This window comes from Pseudorca crassidens, chromosome 2 (assembly GCF_039906515.1).
Source record: "Pseudorca crassidens isolate mPseCra1 chromosome 2, mPseCra1.hap1, whole genome shotgun sequence".
Lineage (NCBI taxonomy): Eukaryota > Metazoa > Chordata > Mammalia > Artiodactyla > Delphinidae > Pseudorca > Pseudorca crassidens.
This window is the reverse complement of record NC_090297.1, coordinates 50,584,818-50,599,593: the sequence shown is the minus strand read 5'-3', so window position 1 is coordinate 50,599,593 and position 14,776 is coordinate 50,584,818. Positions and strand designations below refer to the sequence as shown.

The window sequence follows — 14,776 nt, the reverse complement described above, 5'->3', positions numbered from 1 at the left end:
CATTTTAAGATTCAGCAAGTTCATATCCTATGTATCCATTATTACATTGCTGCATAACAAAGGTGGAAAACTCAGTGACTTAAAACCATAAGTGTGTATTATTGCTCAGGAGTCTGTAGTTGAGCTGGGAGCTCAACTGATCTTAGCTGGCCTCTCTGGCCTTTTTGGGAGGTCAGCAGGCTGAAGGCGGATCTAGGATGACCTCAGCTGGGACAATGGGGCTCTTTTCCAAGTTTCATCCTCCAGCAAGCTAGCCGGGCTGGTGTTCATGTGGAAGATAAAGACCCCAAGAGGGAGAACAGGAAGCACACAATGCCTCCTAAGGGCCAGGCTGGGAACTGGCAACCATCACTCCCCCCTGCATTCTGTTGCCAGTACAAGTCATAAGGTGAGACCTGGTGCAAGGGGAAGGGAAAATAGCACAATTGTTATGGGAAGAGCTATGAAATCACATTGCAAATGATGGGGATACAGGGCGAGAGGGGAAATTGGAGCCATTTTTGCAAGCAGTTGGTCTCACTATCTGTCTTTCTGCCTGAGAAGAATGAAATTCTTAGAAGGCAAGCAATTTGGGGATTCCCTCAGCTGTGACAGAATGAGGCCTAGCTAAACAGTTTTCAAGAGATAGAAACCTGAAAGATGCACTGACTTAAGAAGTCAACACCACCGTCTGGCTTTCCCCCGCCACACTCCCGGCTTTGGTGCACAGCTGCTTTGCCTCATTCTTGATCCAGCACTTTCTAAAAACAGCCTCCCTGAAGGGATGGGATAGATTGCAAAAGATGATCAGGTGTGGAATTAGGATACGTACACAATCAGGGCAAATGGCAAAGCTATTACTGCAAATTTATATTTTCTTTTCCTCATTTAAGTTTTTCCCACTTGATCCAACAAAGCAGCAGACAGCTTCATGAAAGGCAAGAGGCTGAGTCCTCATTTTTCAAACAAATGTTTAAAAAGTCACTGGATCGTGGGAGATAAGGTTAGGAAGAACTTTTCCCAAAAACCCTGGGTCAGTGTTCTCATTTTACTAATGAGGTAATTGACCTGGTTAGTTAGTGGAAGCGTCAAGGAGAAGGTCCATGTTTCCCGTGGTCAAGGATGAAGCTTTGAAATCAAGTAGCCCTTGTTTTCATAATTTTAAAAGCAAATTCATATCTCCTGTCTTACTGGTATCCTTGCCCATCCACATAATGTAGTTAGGAGAGAGATTATCTCATATGTTTGACAAGTTTGACATGTTTAGGTCTGTAAGAATAAAGGGTTTACTCATAGCTCAGAGCTGGTTACTGGCAGAACCTGTACTTTAACCCTGGTTCCTGACTCCCTAGGTCCAGTTTTGTCACAATATCTGGATTCTTCTAGGAAAATCTTGGGTATTTACAATACATCTGATCTGGTACTATTTTAACAGATTTCCTCATTGTACTATTTGTGATGGGTAAAGAGATAAGGATGAGGGGAACAGAGATAAATAGGCACACGCTGGTGGGAAACAGGCACAAAACAATATAAGTATGATATAATTCTGAAGCATATTTCAATTTACTAAACACTTTTGCAGATACTCTCTAATTTTATTTCCTCAACAGCTCATTACAGGCAAGAACAAAATAGAGGCATGTGTATATAAACTGTTTCCAGGAAAGTTTCATGACATGGGGAAACACAAAGTAGTAAAAGCAGCACACAGAATTAGCTACAGAGAGTAATCCCAGTGATGGTGTGCTGGAGCATCCTTACAAGGACCATGAGGAAATATGTCAAAACGTTAACAAGGGTTCTGTCTGGATTATGAGATCTTCTATTGTGTTTATACTTTTCACAATTTTTTTTCTTTTTGTAGTGAATATATATTACTTAGGGAGAAAGTAAGTTATTAAAACACCCACAAGAGGGCTGGTGGTAGAGACCAGCGTGGGGTGCTGTTACACAAGTCAGGCGAGCAGCGCGTTCATGAGGGGGAGGGCGTGGCGGAAACCCAGAAGACGTGAAGCACAAGTGGGATGAGATGGCGTCTGCCCTGCGCAGGTAGCCATGGCAGAGAGGTTTCCAGTCATTAAGGAGGGAAACGTGATAAAGAGAAAAGATGCCTCATTCTTGAGAAACCTTGCTCTGATGTTTACTTGCTTATACTTTTCAACAATTTTCTTTTAACAATTGAGAAAAATTACCTAGAATTTTGTTCTTTGTCTGCTTTTGTCATTATTGTTTGCTAATGGATTTTTGAAAGGCCTTAGGCTAGACTTCACTTGCTCGATCAACCCAGGCCTCTGACTTCTTTCATCTACACCCTGTGCCTCACCTGTGCCTCATCTGCCTGATTCCTGAAGGCATCGGAGTGTGTGATTGTGGATTTAGCTCGCTGGGCTTTGGTTAACTCAGGTGGCTGCAATCAAATAAGCCGAGTACATAAAGCCCCAGGGCCTAGCAGGCCCTCCGTTTGCTCAGGTTTCACAAGACGTGGTAGAAGGTTTCAGTCCTTGCTGGGCACAGACGCCGCCCGAACAGGTAACTCACCTTATATTTTTGTCTTTCAGGTAAGCGGATGTGCCTTGGAGAACAGTTGGCGAGAACTGAGTTGTTTATTTTCTTTACTTCCCTTGTGCAAAAATTTACCTTCAGGCCTCCAAACAATGAGAAGCTGAGTCTGAACTTCAGAATGAGCCTGACCATCTCTCCAGTCAGCCACCGCCTCTGTGCCGTTCCTTGGGCATGACGTTGTCAGGGAGGGAGAGGGGAAGGAAAGCAGGAAGAATGGCCGTGTCCCCCCAAGGCAGGAGGGAACAGCATGCAGTGCCTCTGAGGACAGGCCATAGGAACTGGACTCAGAGGAAACAGGATCCAAACCCCAGCTTTGCCATCTCCCGTGGAGCCTTGAGCAAATCAGGTATGTTGTGAGTGATTTGCCTCTCCAGCCAGGAAATGAAAAGAGAATAGTGATTCCTTCTCTAAAGGAAGAATTGCTGTAAAAACCAGAGTGATTTGGAAACCATAAAGCACATCATGAAAGTCATAGCTGTGATCTGCCTCCTTCCCGCTTCCTTCCTTAAACGGGGACTTGCTTCTGGCCTGTTGAGATGGCCCGGGTCAGAGTGGTGCGAAATGGTGGATAGGAGAAGTCGGGCCCTGGGGCAGCCACAGAGGTCAGCTAGAAAGGCCCTCACACTTGGTAGCACTGGGCAAGCTCATCCTGTTTCTGCCTCCGAATGGCCCCTGGGAAGTCAGTAGGGCAGGTAGGATTCCTGATTTATAGGCAGGTTTCTATGGAGAAGAAATTTCTCTGATTTACCTAAGGATACACTCCTTGGCCTTGGACCCCAGGACCAAGAAGAATGTGACCACTTTAACCAAACCTGGAAAGCAGGTTTGGGGGGAAAAATGTGGAAATATTTTCTGCTTTCAAGGTGCCTCCTCACCTTAAATCCCTTCTCAGGCATTATTTATTCCCAAGCCATTTCATACTGGATTTGACAATGTGGTGGGTGTGATCATTTCTCACAAATTGATGTTGGCTTTTGGTTGGCAAGTATTCCCTGCCTAAACACAACAGCTGAGCCTTGGTAGACTATTTTGTAGCAGGAACTAGAAATGTCAGAATCCTGCTCAACCCTCCTCCATGTAGTCACTGAGGGGAGAAAATGGCATCAACTGGAAGGCCAGGTACCCCTGATAGTCCATGGGGTTTTGATGCCAACACCCATGCAGACCAACACAAACAAACCTGGTAAACAGGCCTAACCCATACAGAAGGTCTTTTTTTCCAAGGTGGTTAGACTTAAGTAATTAGGTCAGAACAAAACGGGCCATGGGGATCTGGGGCTTTTCATTCCTGTTGCTTGGGATTCAGAGAAAAGCCAATTCAGTGAAGACCATTAGAAAGGGAAACAGGGAGGGAGGGAGGAGAGAGAGAATTAGAATGAGGTGGGGTGGGGAAGGGAGGGAGGAGAGAGAATTAGAATGAGGTGGGGTGGGGGAGGGAAGAAGCAAGAGAGAGAAAATTGGTGGTCAGAGGGTGGCAGGCAAGAGAGAGACAGAGACTGAGTCTAGCTGGTGCTCGCCTGAGTCTGTCTGAGAGAGCCGAGAATATGTCTGGATGCAGTGGTAACCTTTCCTAATATGTAGGAGTTAGATTTGATCTTTCCTGGCTGCTAGAAGAACAGAAAGGGAGAACCAAAGCCACCCACCAGAGGGAGGGAGGCCATTTCTTTGTAACCTCCTGGAAAGTTGCATCTCTAGAAAACAACCCAAATGCTCTTTCTAGAATAAAACCAATCAAACAGAACACCTGAGATCTTGCCTTCCACTTCTTGTTTTCCCTCAGTCAGATCATCCACGTAGAAGACTGAGAAATTGGCCAAAAGACTTTCCATTATGTGCTCAGTCTCCTCAGCTGTTAAATGAAGGGCTTTGTTGAGTGATCTCTGAATTCCATTCCTGCGCTGCTGTTCATTTTCCATGATTCTAAGTGGGCAGGCGTTTACCTACTCCCTGTGGAGTCAACAGAAAACCCCTGGACACTCATCCTGACCTAATAGATGCAATGGGACCCAGAGCCAAGTAGAGTGTGACCACAATTAACCAGAAAGCTTGGGGACACATGACTGAGAGTCGTTGAATTTTCTGGCCATGTAAAATGTCTCCTTCTTTCCCCAAAGCTCATTGGAGAAACTCTAAAATATGAATTCTCTTCCTGTCCAAGCATGACACAAAGATTTTATTTTCTTCCTTTTGTAACTCTCTTGTTGCTGGTCCATTTTGGAAGCTCCTGCTCCCCTGTCCCTCTTCCTTTGTATCTGTGTCTGACACATAGGAGGCCCCCAGTCCACCAGGGCCCTCCATGTGCGTTGCCCTTGAGGGGGTCATGCTTTTCCTCTACCTAATGTCTCTCTCCCAATCCTGGGCATCTGCAAATTCACCTCCTTTTATCCCATATTACCAGTGCAGGCAGTCCTCTTGCTAGGATCCAAGATGACCCCGAGCTGGCTGTGCAACAGGGTCCACAATATGTCACATTATGACAAAGATGACATTATGTGGAGGTCCCTCCCAAAACAGCCCTCTCAAGAGAGCCACTGCAGTCGCCCTCACTGAGCCTATTGCCTATAGGAAGTTTCAAACCTCCATGTGGCACTCGTTCTTGTACTCCAGGAACTCCACACAGCACAGGTAAATCCCTCCTGGCTTGAAGCCTCCTCCCTGGTGAGGAGTAACTATGTCCCTCTCTCCTTTGTGGGAGATGGGTGGGAAGTAGGGAGGACCCTCCTGTTAAAGAAAACCAGAGCTGAACAGTAGTAAAGTGTCAAAACCAGATTTCATTCACGACTATTGCAATAGAAGGAGAGAGTCTTCAGTATAGAACTGGGCTAAATTCTGCATACAGCATGGACAGTGGGGCTTTACAGCCAAGGAGCAGGGTGGGGTCAGTGGATGGAAAAGGACAAGGTTAAACTGACTCCACAGGAGTCTGGCTGAAGGCAGGCCCGGGTGATCAGATATTGAGGGTAAGGGTTGCCCTCTAATCTGGCTGAGCAAGAATCTTGCTGCAACTTGCAAGCCCGACAAGGACAGTCACCAAGGTCAACACCTAGAGAGTTTAGAGGAGGCTGACTAAAGTTTACTCCAGGAGAGTCCTTTCCTCACCTTACCACCTATTATATACCCTCTTTCCAGGCAGGGGGCTACAAGGTTTCAAAGGCTGTTTCTGCGTACCCGTGGCAGGGCCCGTACAGGGAGGGTCCCAGTGCCTTACTTTAGACCTGGGGCCTCACCAGCACTTGGCAGGGCCCACTTGACTGGCAGCAACTGGGACTCCAGCTGAAACTGAGAAAGAAAGAAGCCCTTTTTCACATTCCTTTACAAATGTGCTATCCGGGCCACAATCAGACCGTGAAAAATACTATTTCTCTTTTTATGTTGAATGAAAGTGCAGATGAATGACACAAGACTCCTCAGGACATTGCTGTCTCCCAAGGTCAGCACCGTGAATGGCAGGAACAGGCCAGGACTATAAATGTAGCAGAAATTGGACCAATGCTGTACAATCCCTTTACAAGGGATTCTTTGCCTAGTTTTAACTTTTACTCTGTCACACGTATTCCCTGGTGTTTCTGCCATTAAGTCTCTGAAAGTAAAGTTCCAAATATATTTGTAATGGAAGATGAGCCTTCATTTTATTCTGATTAGCTTTGGGTGAAAAGTCCACAATAATTCATATATATTTTTTTCCTATTCATTATGAGTCTTTTGTTCTCTGGCTGTTTTGTAGATTTTGTTCTCTTATTGTTACTCCTTAGCAGTTTGGTGATAAAGTGTCTTCGTAGAATTTTCTTTTTGTTTATCCTAATTGTAGTTCGTTGACGTTACTGCATCAATGACTTTAATATTTTGAGAACATTTGGATACATTTTGGTCTTCAAATTATTTTTCAATAAATAAATAAATTATTTCTTAAAATATTATTGATGAACTCACACCTTGCCCCCATATACATAGGATTCAATTGCACATATGTTAGACCCCTTGATATTGACTTACTGGATCCTGAAGTTATGTTAATTTTTTTCAGCCTCTTTTCCTTCTGTACTTCAGTTTGGATAAATTCCATTGCCCTATCTTTTTTTTTTAATTGAAGTATAGCTGATTTACAATGTTGTGTTAATTTCTGCTGCACAGCAAAGTGATTCAGTTTTTTCACATTCTCTTCCATTATGATTTATTACAGGACATTGAATATAGTTTCCCTGTGCTATACAGTAGGACCTTGTTGTTTATCCATTCTATATATAATAGATTGCACCTGCTAATCCCAAATTCCCAATCCATCCCTTCCCCACCCGCCCTCCCCCTTGGCAACCACAAGTCTGTTCTCTCTATCTGTGAGTCTGCCTCTGTTTTGTAGATAATTTCATTTGTGTCATATTTTAGATTCCATGTATAAGTGATATCCTATTTGTCTTTCTCTGACTTAAGTCACTTAATATGATAATCTCTAGGCCCATCCATGTAGCTGCAAATGGCATTATTTCACTCTTTTTTGTGGCTGGGTAGGATTCCATTGTACTTATATACACCACATCTTTTTTATCCTTCCAGCTGTTGATGAACATTTAGGTTGCTTCCATGTCTCAACTATTGTAAATAGTGCTGCTATGAACATAGGGGTGCATGTATCTTTTTGAATTATAGTTTTGCCAGGATATGTGCCCAGAAGTGGGATTGCTGGATCATTTACTTTTAGTTTTTGAGGAACCTCCATGTTGTTTTGCATAGTGGCTGCATCAATTTACAGTCCCACCGCACTGTAGGAGTGTTCCCTTTTTTCCACATCCTCTCTAGCATTTATTTGTAGACTTTTTGATGATGGCCATTCTGATGGGTGTGAGGTGACACCTCATTGTACTTTTGATTTGCATTTCTCTAATAACTAGTGGTGGTGAGCATTTTTTCATGTGCCTAGTGACCATCTGTATGTCTACTTTGGAGAAATGTCTATTTAGGTCTTCTGCACATTTTTTGATTGACTTGTTTGTTTTTTTGTTGTTGAATTGTAAGAGCTGTTTGTATATTTTGGAAATTAAGTGCTTGTTGGTGGCATCATTTGCAAATATTTTCTCCCATTCAGTACTTGTTTGTTTTGTTTATGGTTTCCTTTGCTGTGCAAAAGCTTGTAAGTTTGATTAGGTCCTATTTGTTTAGTTTTGGTTTTATTTCTATTGCCTTGGGAGACTGGGCTAAGAAAACATTGGTGCAATTTATGTCAGAGAATGTTTTGCCTATGATCTCTTGTAGGAGTTTTTTTTGTTTGTTTTGTTTTTTGCAGTATGCGGGCCTCTCACTGTTGTGGCCTCTCCCGCTGCGGAGCACAGGCTCCGGATGCGCAGGCTCAGTGGCCATGGCTCACGGGCCCAGCCGCTCCGTGACATATGAGATCTTCCCGGACCGGGGCATGAACCCATGTCCCCTGCATTGGCAGGTGGACTCTCAACCACTGCGCCACCAGGGAAGCCCTCTTGTAGGAGTTTTATGGTGTCATATCTTATATTAAAGTCTTTAAGCCATTTTGAGGTTATTTTTGTGTATGGTGTGAGGGTGTATTCTAACTTCATTGATTTACATACAGCTGTCCAACTTTCCCAGCAATAATTGCTGAAGAGACTGTCTTTTTCCCATTTTATATTCTTGCCTCCTTTGCCAAAGATTAATTGACTGTAACTGTGTGGTTTTTTTTCTGGGCTCTCTATTTTGTTCTATTGATCCATATGTCTGTTTTTGTGCCAAGACCACACTGTTTTCATCACTGTAGGTTTGTAGTATTGTCTGAAGTCTGAGAGGATTATGCCTCCTGCTTTGTTCATTTTCCTCAATATTTCTTTGGCAATACTGGGTCTTTCATGGTTCCATATAAATTTTAGGATTATTTGTTCTGGTTCTGTGAAAACATGGGTAATTTGATGGGCATCTCATTGAATCTGTAGATTGCTTTGGGTAGTATGGCCATTTTAACAATGTTAATTCTTCCAATCCAAGAGCATGGGATTTCTTTCCATTTCTTTGAATCATCTTCAATTTCCTTTATTAATGTTTTGTAGTTCTCAGCATATAAGTCTTTCACCTCCTTGGTGAGGCTTATTCCTAAGTCTTTTTTTTTTTGGATGCAATTTTAAAAGGGATTGTTTGTTTACATCCTCTTTCTGATACTGCCTTGTTAGTGTAAAGAAATGCCACCAATTTCTGTATGTTAATCTTTTATCCTGCTACCTTGCTGAATTCGTTTATTAGATCTAGAAGTTTTTGTGTGGAGTATTTAGGGTTTCAACATATAGTATCAATATCATGTTATCTGCATGTAATAACAGTTTTACCTCTTCCTTCTACTTTGGATACCTTTTATTTCTTTTTCTTGCCTGATTGCTGTAGCTAGGATTTCCAATACCATGTTGAATAAAAACGGTGAGAGTAGATATCCTTGTCTTGTTCCAGATTTTAGCAGGAAGGTTTTCATCTTTTCACTGTTGAGTACTATATTGGCTCTGGGTTTGTCGTAAATAACTTTCATTATGTTGTGATATGTTCCTTTTAATCCCACTTTGGTAAGCATTTTTATCATGAATGGATGTTGAATTTTATCAAATTCTTTTTCTGCATCTATGGAGATGATCATGTGGTTCTTGGCTTTTCTTTTGTTGACGTGCTCCATCCCATTGATTGATTTGCAAATGTTAAACCATCCTTGTGACCCTGGAATGAATCCGGCTTGGTCATGGTGCAAGATCTTCTTTATGTGTTGTTGGATTTGGTTTGCTGATATTTTGCTGAGAATTTTTGCAGCTATATTCATCAAAGATATTGGCCTGTAATTTTATTTTTTGGTAGTGTCTTTTTCTGGTTTTAGTATCAGGGTGTTGGGGGCTTCATAGAATGTCTTTGGGACTATTTCCTCCTCCTCAATCTTTTGGAAGGGTTGGAGAAGGATCAGTATAAGTTCTTCCTTTTATGTTTGGTAGAATTTACCTGTGAAGCCATCTGGTCCTGGACTTTTGTTTGTAGGGAGTTGGGTTTTTTTTTTTTTTCTTACAGATTCTGTTTCACTTCTAGTGATTGATCTCTTCAAATAATCTATAACTTCTTGATTCAGTTTTGGTGGGCTGTGTGTTTCTAGAAAGTTGTCCATTTCTTTAAGGTTGTCCTATTTGTTGACATATAATTATTCATAGTATTCTCTTATGGTTTTTGTATTTCTGCAATATTGGTTGTAATTTCTCCTCTCTCATTTCTTATTTTGTTTATTTGGGTCCTCTCTCTTTTCTTGGTGAGCCTGGCCAGAGGTTTGTCAATTTTGTTTAACCTCTTAAAGAACCAGCTCTTGGGACTTCCCTGGTGGCACAGTGGTTAAGAATCTGCTGCCAATACAGGGGACATGGGTTCGAGCCCTGTTCCAGGAAGATCCCACATGCCGCGGAGCAACTAAGCCCGTGCGCCACAACTACTGAGCCTGCACTCTAGAGTCCGCGAGCCATAACTGCTGAAGCCTGCGCACCTAGAGCCCATGCTCCGCAACAAGAGAAGCCACCACAATGAGAAGCCCATGCACCGCAATGAAGAGCAGTGCCCGCTCGCTGCAACTAGAGGAAGCCCATGCTCAGCAACGAAGACCAAACGCAGCCAAAAATAAATAATTTTTTTTTTTTGAAAAAAGGGCTTCCCTGGTGGTACAGTGGTTGAGAGTCCACCTGCCGATGCAGGGGACACGGGTTCGTGCCCCAGTCCGGGAAGATCCCACATGCCGCAGAGCGGCTGGACCCGTGAGCCATGGCTGCTAAGCCTGCGCGTCTGGAGCCTGTGCTCCGCAATGGGAGAGGCCACAACAGTGAGACACCCACGAACCACAAACAAAACAAACAAACAACAACAAAAAAAGAACTAGCTCTTGGTTTTACTGCTTTTTTATATTAATTTTTTAATCTCTTTTTTTATTTCGTCTCCGAATTTTATTATTTCCTTCCTTCTGCTGACTTTAGTTTTTGTTCTTTTTTTCTAATTCTCTTAGGTGGTGGGTTAGGTGGTTTAATTGAGATTTTACTTGTTTCTTAAAGAAGGCTTGTATCTCTATGAACTTCCCTCTAAGAACTGCTTTTGCTGAATCCTATAGATTTTGTATGGTTGTGGTATCATTGTCATTTGTCTCAAGATTTTTTTTTTCCTCTTTGATTTCATCATTGACCCATTGGTTTTTTAGTGGCATGTTATTTAGTCTCCATGTGATTGTTTTTTTCTTGTTTCTTTTTCTGTGGTTGATTTCTAGTTTCACACAATTTTGGTCAAAAAAGATACTTGAAATAATTTCTATACTCTTAAATTTGTTGAGGCTTGTTTTGTGCCCTAGTATGTAGTTAGTCCTAGAGAATGTTCCATGTGCTCTTGAAAAGAAACGTGTATTCTGTTTTGGGGTTTTTTTTTTTTTTTGGACGTAATGTCCTGAAAATGTCAATTAAGTCTAACTGTTCTATTGTATCATTTAGGATCTCTTTTGCCTTATTGATTTTCTGTCTAGAAGATCTGTTTATTGATGTAAGTGGGGTGTTAAAGTCTCCTACTATTATTGTATTCCTGTCAATTTCTCCTTTTATGTCTGTATTTGTTTTACGTATTTGGGTGCTCCTATATTGGGTGCATAATGTTGATGAGTGTAATATCCTCTTCTTGTATTGATCCTTTTATCATTATATAGTGTCCTTCTTTATCTTTCTTTAGAGATTTTGTTTTAAACTCTATTTTGTCTGACATGAGTAATGCTACAAGTGCTTTCTTGTCACTTCTCTTTGCATGAAATATCTTTTTCCATCCCCTCACTTTCAATCTATGTGTGTCCTTTGCCCTCAAGTAGATCTCTTTTGGGCATCATATTGTAGCTTCTTTTTTTGTTTTGTTTTGTTTTTTTAATCCAATCTGCCAGTTTGTCTTTCGATTGGGGCATTTAGTCCATTGACCATTAAGGTAATTTTTGATAGGTATATATTTATTTCTGTTTTAAACCTTGTTTTCCTGTTGATTTTCTATTTCTTATATGATCCTTTTTCTTTTTGTTTTTCCTTTTGTAGTTTGAAGATTTTCTTTTGTGTTGTGCTTGTGTTCTCTTCTTTTTGGTTTTTGTGAATCTAGTGTATGTTTTTGATTTGTGGTTACCCTGTTTTTCAAGTATGTTAACCCCTTCCTATATCTACTTGCTTTAGACTAGTAGTCATATAGGCTCAAACACATTCTGAAAAAAAAAAGTATGTTTTCTTACTCTCCTCCCCCGCATTTTATTATTTTGTTGTCCTTTTTTACATCTTCATGTTTTACCTTTTGCTGTTCATTGTGGTTATCATCACTTTCATAGAATTTTTTTAATTTTTATTTTTCTTAAATTGATGTACTGGCTTATTTAAGTGATTTACTTTCCATTTGTGATTTTTCTCTTTCCTGTAGATTCTTGCTTCTTTTCTATTTAGAGAAGACCTTTCAATATTCCTTTAGGACAGATTTAGTAGTGCTGTATTCTTTTAGTTTTTGCTTGTCTGAGAATTCTTTATCTCTCCTTCTATTCTAAATGATAATCTTGCTGGGTAGACTATCCTAGGTTGCAGATTTTTCCTTTTCAGAATTTTGAATATATCTAGGCACTCCCTTCTGGCCTGCAACATTTCTGTGTAGAAATCAACTGATAGTCTTATGGGGGTTCCCTTGTAATCAACTCTTTTCTTGCTGCCTTTAGAATCTTCTCTTTATCTTTAATTTTTGCCATTGTAATTATGATATGTCTTGGTGTAGTTCTGTTTGGGTTCATCTTGTTTGGGGCCCTCTGTGCTTCTTGTACCTGGATATCTGTTTCCTTCTTTAGGTTTGAGAAGTTTTCAACCATAATTTCTTCAAATATATTTTTGATCTCCTTTTCTCTTTCTTCTCCTTCTGGAATCCCTATTATGCAAGGGTTCCTATTATCCCATGGGTCCCTTTTATTGCTTTGATTTTTTTTCTATTTGGCTTTTTTTCTTCTGTTCTGATTTCGATTATCCTATCTTCCAGATCACTTATTCATTCTTCTGCATTATTCAATCTGCTATTTATTCCCTTAAGCTCAGCTTTCGTCTTGGCAAATGAATTTTCTAATTTTTCTTGGTTCTTCTTTATTGTTTCTAGTTCATTTTACAGTAATCTGCATTTCTATCAGCCCTTCTTTTTTTTTTTTTTTGCGGTACATGGGCCTCTCACTGTTGTGGCCTCTCCTGTTGCAGAGCACAGGCTCTGGACGTGCAGGCTCAGTGGCCATGGCTCACAGGTCTAGGCACTCCATAGCATGTGGGATCTTCCTGGACCAGGGCACGAAACCGTGTCCGCTGCATCAGCAGGTGGACTCTCAACCACTGCGCCACCAGGGAAGCCCAGTAGCCCTTCTTAATTCCTTCAATATTCTCATTATCTCCTTTTTGAACTCGATGTCTATTAGACTAAAGAGGTCTCTTTCATTGTTTGTTCTTTCAAGGGAATTCTCTTGATTTTTTAAATTGAGAGTGGTTCCTCTGCTTCTTCATTTTACTTACATTTCTCTTACTTTATGAATTTAGGAGAAACAATTATCTATTGTAGTCTTGGAGGGCTATTTTTTTGTGGAAGGACCCCTGTGTAGCTTGCATGGGTTTAATATTTTTGGTGCAAGGGCTGTTTTAGTATTTTTGCCTGCCGCCTCTTTCCTCAGTGTGTGCTGGCCATTATCCCCTTGATGGGGGTATGACTGGTGTTGTGGTGACCAGAGCCTGCACTGGATGTTGAATGGGGCCTCCTCTTTGTGGTTGTCAGGGTCTGCTCCCTAGTTGTTGGACTAGAAGCCCTAGATCCATTTCTAAGCTGCAGTATTAAGTAGGCAGGATTGGAACACTCCCTCTGGAAGAGGAGCCACTGATTATTCCTTTGCTGGAGCTGTCCACCAGGGAGTGCACTCTATGGTGTCATCTGTCACCCATTGTGTGGACTTACAAAGTATACTGTTGTTCGCACTACCCTTGGCCCTGCCTCCACTGTGGGAATGCAGGCAATCATCCCCGGTGTCCTTCAGGCTCTGTGTTCACAGAGCCACCAGAGTAGATCCATAGGCACCCATCCACTGAAATCAGGTACCAGGACTGCTGTAGTTGCTTGCCTGGTCCTACCATGGGAGCTATGGAAGCAGCCCAAACCTTGGTCCCGCTTTCATGTGCATGTGCCCACAAAGACTATAGCTGCTAAGGCTGGACCAGTCCCAGCCACAGGAGTACCCATTGTCCACTCCGGTGTCCTGCAGGTGCTGAGTTTACAAAGTCAGTCATGGTGGTGTGGATCACACAGCTGTGGGGAAAGAGCTCTGCTTTCAGCCCCACATCCACATGTGGGCAGCCCTCTGACACTGGCGCTTGCATGCTCCCAGAGCTTGTAGAGGCAGCTCCGAGAAAGGGGCTGCTATGGCAGGCCCCACCTCTCCCTTCACTCACGCATTAACAATGGGGTGTCAGTGGCAGTGCATGGTGGCTGTGAGCACACCAAGAGTGAGGCTGCTATGGTGGACCCCACCCTTCCCTTCATATGCCTCTTAATGGTGCTTTGCTTCTATGGTGGGCTGAGCTTCTTCTGCAGACACCCCTGGTTGCAGCCCATGCCACACTTCAGCCCCTTCAGGCTGTCTCCACACAGCTAACCCCAGTCCTCTCCCTGGGTCTGTCCTCTGAAGTTTGTTTCAGCACTCAGCTCCTGCATGTACTAGCAGGCACACATCTTAGGCTGGGGACTGCAGCAAAGTAGCATGGATCCTCTGTGCTGTTCTCTCTCTGTTCAACCTGAGACAAACAGGCTGCTTGAACTCTCCAAGCCTCTGAATTTTCCTTTCTGTCCTGGCTGATCTCTCCTCTGGTAAGGGAGGTTCCCAGGGTGTGGGAACCTTTCCTCTTTCACAGCTCCATCCCAGGGGCACAGGTCCTGTCTTGCTTCTATCTTTTACTTTTTCCCCTTTCATCCTACCCAGTTATGAGGGAGATCTTTCTTGCATTTCTGGGCATCTGATATTTTCTATCAGTGTTTAATAGGTATTCTGTGAGAATTGTTCCACCTGTAGATGTATTTTTTATGTATTTGTGGGAGGAGTTGAGCTCTACGTCCTTCTATTCTGCCATCTTGATTCTTGCTCCTATTGCCCTGTCTTTAAGTTCCTTTTTTAAAAATTTTTATTGGAGTATAGTTGATTTTCAATGTTTGTTAGTTTCAGGTG

General features: G+C 42.2%; 1 protein-coding gene across 5 annotated transcripts in view; it reads left to right on the top strand.

Annotated features, from left to right (window-relative positions):
• Nucleotides 1–3,016, top strand: part of CYP2J2 (cytochrome P450 family 2 subfamily J member 2) — a 31,584-nt gene extending 28,568 nt beyond the window's left edge. For 3 of the 5 annotated variants that reach the window (XM_067726344.1, XM_067726346.1, XM_067726343.1), the window contains one exon: nt 2,541–3,016. In XM_067726344.1, the coding sequence (XP_067582445.1) occupies nt 2,541–2,719 (179 nt within the window). In that variant the 3' untranslated portion in view covers nt 2,720–3,016. The remainder of the gene's footprint in view (nt 1–2,540) is intronic. The other 2 variants (XM_067726347.1, XM_067726345.1) reach the window with 1 other exon arrangement.
• The last annotated feature ends 11,760 nt before the right edge of the window (nt 3,017–14,776 follow it).